Source organism: Galeopterus variegatus, unplaced genomic scaffold, assembly GCF_000696425.1.
Source record: "Galeopterus variegatus unplaced genomic scaffold, G_variegatus-3.0.2 Scaffold13077, whole genome shotgun sequence".
Classification (NCBI taxonomy): domain Eukaryota; kingdom Metazoa; phylum Chordata; class Mammalia; order Dermoptera; family Cynocephalidae; genus Galeopterus; species Galeopterus variegatus.
In genome coordinates this window covers 18685-27808 of record NW_007739188.1, presented here as the reverse complement: position 1 = coordinate 27808, position 9124 = coordinate 18685, and the positions used below count along the sequence as shown (strand labels likewise).

General features: G+C 36.1%; 1 protein-coding gene across 1 annotated transcript in view; it reads right to left on the bottom strand.

The window, feature by feature from the left end:
• Positions 1 to 429: 429 nt before the first annotated feature.
• Positions 430 to 9124, bottom strand: part of LOC103581448 (E3 ubiquitin-protein ligase RLIM-like) — a 9257-nt gene continuing 562 nt past the window's right edge. The window contains exon 2 of the mRNA XM_008563279.1: positions 430 to 949. Coding sequence (XP_008561501.1) covers positions 430 to 949 — 520 coding nt within the window. The remainder of the gene's footprint in view (positions 950 to 9124) is intronic.

Sequence of the window (9124 nt, the reverse complement as noted above, 5' to 3'; positions counted from 1 at the left end):
TAGGAAGGGGGGAAGAGGAAGTGGAGAGCAAGCAATTTCCTTTAAAACGGTGACCGAGAAAGTCACACATACTCAGATCATGTCCTCTTGGCTCCTGTGGGGTAAAGTTATTTTCTAGTCCCCCTTTTTACTCAGCATACCTGCTAAGTTTCTGTGGAAGTTCAGTGACCTACCACAGTGTAGAATATGGAAGTTCAGTGACCTGCCACAGTGTAGAATTGGTCTTTGTTGTCAGATAGGACACTTTTTCTTTTGGCTTTTTAATATTTGCTTTTATTCTGAAACAAATTGGAGAAAGTACAATCATTCTTCAGGAACCGACAATTAAGGTTGATATTTTATATATGTGTCATTTCAAAAGTGGACATAAGGCAAATGACAGTTATTTGTCTGTCAGTATAGTAGTTTTTGTAGATGAGAGTTCACATCTCAGCTAGAATTTTCTCTGTAACTAGAGTCTATCTCTTTACAGCAACAAATAGGACAGGTAGAGTCCTCAGGCAGCCAGCGATCAATGCAGTGGGCCTGATATACATGGGAACAAGGTAGTGTGCGAAGCTTGTTCCCTTCTGTGTATTCTGTAATGCAAACAGAACAGGTTGTTAATGAATCAATTTGGCCAAAAGTTCTTACTGCCAAGTTCTCAATCTGTGCTATGTTGAGTCCTGTAGGTTTGTCGTGATCATCTTCATTTAAGATGAAAAACTGAACAAGATTAGGGAAGGGCCAAGAGTCATCTTCATCAAAGGTCCTATGTTGCATTTCTTGCCTGGCCTCTGATGGTGAGTCTAACGATGAGCTTTCTTCACTTATGCTTTCAAACATTAATAAGCTAATTTCTGAATATTCACTACTGGAGCTGGAACTGGACATAGGACTAGAACTGGAACTAGACATATACCTGGATCTTGAACTGGAAATTGGTGAGGAACTTGAATGGGGTCCGCAGCTAGGATTTGAATTGGGACCAGAACTCCTACTGCCATTGGAACCGTCTTTTCAATTCTGTGACTCTGTCCTTTCCATGTTCTGACTTGGGGGTGAGCAAGTAGGCTCTAAATCATTATCACTGCCCGAAAGGTTACTTGACTCATCAAATCCTGTCATTATTTGCCATAATGTGCTCTGAGTTGCAGCAGATATTCTATCCTTTAAACCAGGATTTAAAATTCCATGTACAGTAGGATTTAAAATTCGATGTACAGGAATTCTGATGGTTGTGACAAAGTTTCTCACATCTGCCTGCTCAGAATGTGAAAATGTATTTCTGAGTCCTCCTGTTCACTTTCTAAAGTGACAGTGTTTGGTGTCTCAAATTTTAACTGAGGATTACTAGTTATGCTGTCTCTCAGCAAATATTCTCTTCTTACTTCAAGATCAAAGACACTGGAATAGACTTATATACTGCTGTTATAGAAATTTTCTCTCATTTGTTGCCTGTATTTAACAAAGAAAATCATGAGGCTAATCCCAGTTTAATGACAGTAACATACATTACATGAGACAAAAGGATAGAAAAGATATTTGTTTACTAAATTGATTAATAAATAAAGATACAGAGCAATAAGATTTGTGTGACTGACTAATGGTAAAACAAGTAGAACTCTGCCTTGATGTTAATTTTATTTTAATTGCATGATTGGATGTAATGTTAATCCTGTAAGTGATGTTTGCTTCAGAAAGAACAAAAGTGAAGCAGTACAAAGAAAAAGAACAGCAGCACCTAATCAGATAAATCTGTCAGAGCAATCTAGGATATTTGAGGGTAGCAGAGGCAACAAGCCATGTTTTCCTCAAATTAGATGCTAGTGGTTCAAGTATTGCATCACTTCCAGTTCTCTTGTCACAAACATGTAGATACATATACACTTACAGATACAAAGAAAAACAGTAGAACTTACTAGTTCGCTAAGCATATTTTACTGGAAATTCTTTAGAAAATTAACTAATTTTTTTTTATGTTTTACATATGTAGCATGTGTTATTAACACTTTCAACTAACTGATTTATAAATTACAATTTTAAACATTTTTAAAATCTCTAACATAAGTAATAAAATGTACCAATTTTAGAAATGCAATACTAGGAATGTAAGTGTAAAATTTTTATCATAATTCATTGAATTAGGAAAAGCAACAACAATGACAACAAAAATATGATCTCATCTTGAAGAAGTACTCTGTCTTTTTTTTTTTTTTTTTTTTTTTTGTCTTTTTTCGTGTCCGGCAACGGATCGCAACCCTCAGTGTCACGCCAGTACTGGACCGGGACCGGCAACGGGATCGCAACCCTCGGTGTCGCACCCACACCTCGCACAGCCAGTGAGCGGGAACCTGTCTGTATGTGGCATCCGAACCCTCAGTGGGAGCGCCACCACACTCCCAAGCAGCACACTGCAGCAGTTCTCCACCGGGCCAGCCCAGAAGTACTCTGTCTTATCTGATGAAGTTGTTCATGGTTAGAATGGGGATAATTTACTTTAGAAAAATATTAGAAAGATCTTAGAGATTTTCCTGTTTTCTATTTTTCTTCTGTCTCTGTGTGTCTACATACATTCCTTGTCATAATTCTTTGTCAATATTTCCTAATAGATGGAAGAAACTAAAGAAACCAAAACAAACAATGTATGGAATCACAAAAGACCAAGAATAACCAAAGCAATCCTGAGCAAAAAAAAATAAATAAATAAAGCTGGAGGCATAACATTACCTGACTTTAAACTATAGTGAAAAGCTATAGTAACCAAAACAGCATAGTACTAGCATAAAAATAGGCACATGGACCGATGGAACAGAATAGAGAATCCAGAAATCAACCCATACACCTACATTCATCTGAACTTTGACAAAGGCACCAAATCTATGCACTGCGGAAGTAACTGCCTCTTCAGCAAATGGTGCTGGGAACAACAACTATTTTAAAAAACCTATCACCAAATATCACATAGATTTGAATTAAGTCAGACCTTACCACAGAAACAAAATGTAGAGATCAGAAGAAGTCTATATAGATTGTGCAAGAATAATACTCAAATTGCCCCTTACCATTTGAAGAGAAAAGGAAAATGGATCCTACTCTATCTCATGTTAAATCTAAGGGCTGTTTACCATCGGGCCCAGACCTCATCTGTTTTCAATTTTAGATTTCTAAATAGCTCTGTCAAAAATCTTTAAATGCCTATGTATTCTCATAACATTGCTCAAACCACGTTTCATATTCCTTACTTATCAAATCAGTGAAAAATCAATACTTATTAATGCAACTCATTCCTTGGAAATTTTAGTTTTCCATGATAAGAATTAACATTAACCAAAATAAAAGTAGATATGATCAATTAAATCTCCTAGGAGGAAAAAGGCGTTATTTTACACTTTACTCAGTGAATTCATTGCAATTCAAGAAATATTGTGGCATAACATGAGTACTGAGAAAATTATACAGTTTTGACTTGTTGACGAATCTCCATTTGTTATGCAGTAAATCAATGTAATCTAGATTGTAACTGATGGTGTTTCTGCAGCCATAGTGAAGAATGAAAAGCCAGGTTTGTTCAAGTTACTTGGTCCTCTAATTAGAAGACGAGATATAGTTTTAATGGCCCAGTAGAAAGATTAATGGATAGAAAATTTAAATACCCCATAATCAATATTGAATGATATTTTAGAATTCTGTATGGGACACAAAAACTGCATAGCATTTTGAGGCAGAGAACTTACTCACTTGGATTCAGCAAAATTTTGATATGCCAAGATCTACGCTAAGTATGATCTTAATGTACAAATAGAACAGTAAGAAATCTTGCCTTTGAAGAGTTCATAGAATAGCATATTTAAAAAGTGTGTATAAAAAGACTCTACCACAAATTATAATGGAATCAGGGCTATAGAAACATTTCAAGTTTCTATGGATGGGCAGATGATAAAAATAACTTATTTTGCCTTCTAAAGCTGCAAATGGATTTTTACAGGAGAAGGCATTATTTGAAGGGTCCTTCAGTGACTGACAACCCTTTAACAAATAGAAGTGGAGGAAAGAGAAATGTAGACAGATTCTTTCTTTCCTTTTTAATAATTCATCATACATATTTGTGTGGTACAGAGTTGAATATCAATACCCGTATACAATGTGTGATGACCAAATCAGGATAATTAAAATTCGTGTCATTACAAAATGTAATCATTCCTTTTGTCCATTAATCAATTCCTCACTAACACCCCACCCCTGTCACCATTTCCCAAGTCTAGTAACCACAGTTCTGTTCTCTCCTTCTGAAAGTTCAATGTATTACTCTGATGATTATATTTCTTTCTTTTCTCTTTTTTACCTTTTCTTTCTCTCCTTTCTTCCTTCCTTCTTACATTCTTTCTTTCTTCCTCCCTTCCTTCTCTTTCTCTCTCTCTTTTCTCTCTCCTTCTTCCCTTCCTTCTTTTTTCAAGTTTCTTCTTTACTTCCTTCTCTCCCTCTCACTCTCTCTCCCTCCCTCCCTCTCCCCCCCTCTCTCTTTCTCTCTCTCTCTCTCTCCTCCCAATTGTGAGTATTGTAAGGGATATGCAGTATTTCTCTTTCTCTGCCTGGCTTGTTTCACCTGACATAATTTTCTCCAAGCTCATTTGTACTGCTCTGAATGGAAGAATTTTGGGTATTGAAATAGAGCTGTGATAATCATGGTAGTGCAGGTTTCTCTACGACATGTTGAGTTCCATTTCCCAGGAGTGGTATTGCTGCACCATAAGATAGTTTTATCGGTAGTTATCTGAAAAACATCCATACTGACTTCCATAATGACTGTACTAATTTACAATCCCACCAACAGTTTAGAAGTGTTCCCCTTTCTCCTCAACCATGCCAGCATTTGTTATTCTGTTTATATGTATATATATATAAAATATGTATATATAATAGTATATTTAACTGTGGTGAAGTGATATCTCAATGTGTTTTTGATTCTCATTTCCCTGATGATTAGTGATGTTGAGCATTTTTTCATATACCTGTTGCTCATTTCTGTGTGTTACTTTGCAAAATGTCTGTGCATCTCCTTTCACCATATTGTAATTGGAATATTAGTTTTCTTATCATACACCAGACACAGTAGTATAGCAGGTGAGTAAGGCTGGTTGGCTGTTAAGGAAATGATTTGTAGTGCAGAGTGCTTGGCTAATTTATGTTTTCTCCTGGTCGCTCCTATGTAAAGATGGCACGCTGTACAGAAACAGATGGCTTTCCAGTTTACTAACATGTCCGACAGCTGCACTTCCCTTCACCCAGAGCTTGCATATGTCTTGCAAATCATACAGTGAACACATCTAGCGGATGATAAATATGCCCTTATTTTTTCTTCTCACCCCCAAAATGGTAAATTTCATCATCCTCATTTATGAACTTAAATATGTAAAATGTTAAGAAAGCAAATGATTTGTAACTTAATATGTACTGATAGCATGCCCTGAGTGTTTTTTTTCTCTTATGCTTATTCTGTATTATAACCACTTTCTGAAGTTTTAAACATTTTTCATATCTCCTGCTATGTTAAAAAAAATAAAAATTAAAAGTTCGATGTGATTATAGTCTCATTCATAACATTGTGAAACAAAAAACATCGAGGTCATCCATCTCAAATGTTTTATTACAAAAAATAAATTCTCAAGACAACAGAGCACCAACCTTCAAAGACCTAAGGAGTAAATATTTTAATTTAGCAAGCTACAAAGGGTCTACTTGATAAATTTGCAGCCGCCTGACAGCTTTGTTCCCCACGCTTGTCATGACCTTCTAGCTCAGCTCTGAATCTTCTTGAGTTGCCTTCTACAACTCAATGCACCATTTCAATGTACTACCTTTGAATTAATGTTCTGGAATATGGTTGATCCTAGCTTGACTTTGGAGGTTAGGCCAGCTCTGATTCCCTTGTTTCTCTTGTTGCTCAGCATCAGCTGGCACTAACTCTTAGCCCCACTCAACCTTTCTGCTTTACTTTATGGTTGTCGATTCAGCACCCTGGCTCAGGCATTATTTTCAATCCACACCACCCAACTCCCTGTTTCTGAGCAATTGACCTAAATCAAACTTTAACAAATACGTACAACCTTCTCATATTAGAGTTTATGAAACTGAAATCTGTAGAGATTGAGTGATTGGACAATTACTGGTAGACTACAGCTTGGGTCTTACAGTTCTCAACTCAGCCATATTTCCTACATATTGAAGGACCTCACACATTGCCCTTTCATACATTGAATTGAAGTGATGTTAGGAACATCATTTGTGGTGCTTGGGAACAAATTTCAGAAGAAGACGTTTAAATAGATAATAGCAGTAATGTTATAAGGCCTCAAAGTTTGAAATGAAGTACATTCTCATTGTGAAGAACATTCAAACCTTAAGTGAAATTTCTATTACTAGTAGCCAGAAAATACATTAAAGGCAGTGATTATTAATTTTACCAAACATCTGTTTAAACTCTTTAAAAACATACACCAAACACATGCAAATACATGCTCACACATCTTCTTACACTAACTAAAACTTTGCTAAACTTAATCACCTTAAAAATCCCACCAGGGAGCAGATTGGTTTTATAACATTATCTCATTTCCTATTGAGCTGTCAGTGACAGACACGCTAATTTCCACCAGGACCATTTTCTTTCTTAATATAAACCAGAAGTTTTGTGGTCCCTTATATCAAGATATTTTCTTTACATTCGAGAACTAAATGAGTATCATCGGGCTAAGGCTTCAGAATAAATTTTATAATATAGAAAAAAAAATGCAAAAATAGGAACATGTTGAAAGGACCTCTTGGTACAAAGAGCTAGGAAATGGATTTAGCAGAACTAAAATTATATGTTATGACCATATTTTGTTCATAATCAGATGAAAAAGGTTTTTTAATTTCTTTCAGCATCGTTATACTCAATTTCAGTGCCTAACAAATACCTGGTAAACAAGTGATTGACAGAAAAAAATAATCCGTGCTCTTTTCTGATTTTTTTCCTACAAAACTAAGCCCAATTATAGTCTAACTTGTATAAACATGGTGACTTTATAGAATGGACAACAGCAAATAAGCTTTACCTGACAAATTTGTTAAAAATGACTTTTTGACATCTGGTTAAATCAGTGATCATATGACTCTCCTCTTGCAACTATTAGGGTCCTTCCTTGTAAGTGACAGAAATCCTTCACAAGCTCACCTTATTAAGAAAGGGAATATATTGGCCTACAAATCTAAAAACCTAAGGCACGTTTAGCTTCAGGAATGTTTCAAAGTTTTTCTGCATTATCTTTTTCTCTGAATTCGTTTACCTCTGTCTCTTTATGTCGGTTTTCCTAATTACTGGGTAAGCAAGATTTCCACAAGCATTCTTTAGGTTTGTATCCCACCAGCTCAGCAACGGCAACAGAAAGTAATTTCTGTTTTTCAGTAGTTCCACCTAATATCTCATATTTAGCTCTTCATTGGACTGTTTTTGGTCACATGCTCATTCTTAAGCCAATTACCATTTGAGATAGCTGATTGGGCATGGCTAGGTCATGCGACCATTCCTTTAGCCATGGCAGTGACTTCAGCTGCATCCAAACCATCTGGACTAGGACTGGGGGAATGAGGACTTCCCCCTGGAATTTCAGAGTGCTCCTATAAGGTATGTAAAGTTGATGCTAAGGAGACAAAAGTAACAAAATACAGTGCTTGTTCTCAAAACATAACAGTTTACTTTGTGTTATTTCTGGCAGGAAATACATCAAAACCTAATTTCCAGTCTGTGTCAATCTTTTTGCATTAATTTTACATTTCCATCTCAGCACCAAAGCTATGGCCATAGCTTCTCAAACCAGCCAAACTTTTTCAAGTCTGTTCCTTATGTGTGACTTAGTTTCCGTCCACCAACACATGCCCAACTTCCACTTTTTACCTGGAAAAAAAATCATAATTTTATTGAAACACTCAGATTTAAATGTAATATCTCTGGGAAACATTTCCCAGCTTCCTTTAAATAACCAATGTCACTAAATTGTCTTTGCTTACACAATCTTATACATGTATATATAAATCTTCTACGGCATATAAATGTAGTACTTTGATAATTTTACGTGTTAATACCCTTAAAAGGAATGTGATTTACTTGGGAGTACAGACCGTTGCAACATTTGACATCTCTACTTTTTTTTTTTTCCTCTTTTTGGTCTCCCCTCTGAGAGCATGTACATTTGACAAATCTCTAGTAGCTAGGATAGTTTACACTGGATGTATTTATTTTACTTAATAAGTCAAACTGTGTAACAAGTTCGTACTCAGTAGCCAGATGTGGTCTTTATAGAAACAAAATTAAATGAAGGATCCCCAAGCAAGTGTTAAGTGCGGCCGATAATGTTAATTAGTCCAGAAATTCTTGGAGGTCTACATTAGATAGCAATGCAAATGAGCACTATTTTCACCAAGCAGTCCTTCCTGCACTAACAGCCAGGGAACAAAATCAGCAAATTCAGCACTCATTACGGTAGGCATAATAAATAACTGTTCAGGATCTGGTTTTTATGTCTTTTTTTGTTTCGTTTTGGTGGCTGGGCTGNAAATAACTGTTCAGGATCTGGTTTTTATGTCTTTTTTTGTTTCGTTTTGGTGGCTGGGCTGCGCAGAGATCCGAAAACTTGACCTTGGTGTTATCAACGGACCAGATTTTTAAATGCCTGTTATGTTCTGGTTAGTTTTGCTTCAGTATTTATAATATTTATGAGAAAGGTAAACAAACGAACCTGGACGCCTTTATAGAGAATTCCTTAAAGGATCCTCTGGGTTAGCCAGAAACCTGCAAAGCTTTTTAACAGAGCTTGAGGGGTTGTGTAATATCAGATGAAGCCATTAAGAGTTAAAAGTGAGAGGACCCAACTGAAGAAATTCAGCTCTGGCCTTGGGGAGTTACGAAAAACTTGTGGGCTTTTTTAGTCAGCATCTATGATTTGAGGAATTCATGATGAGAAAAGACAGAGAGAAGTCACTGGACACCTGAAAATAAGAACCATCGCATTTAACTGTGATGACTTTGAAATAGCGGTTTGAAAAAAAGCAGTCTATGCAATGTAACTAGCTGCATTCTGGTTCTGTAAATTGGCTTACAAATAAA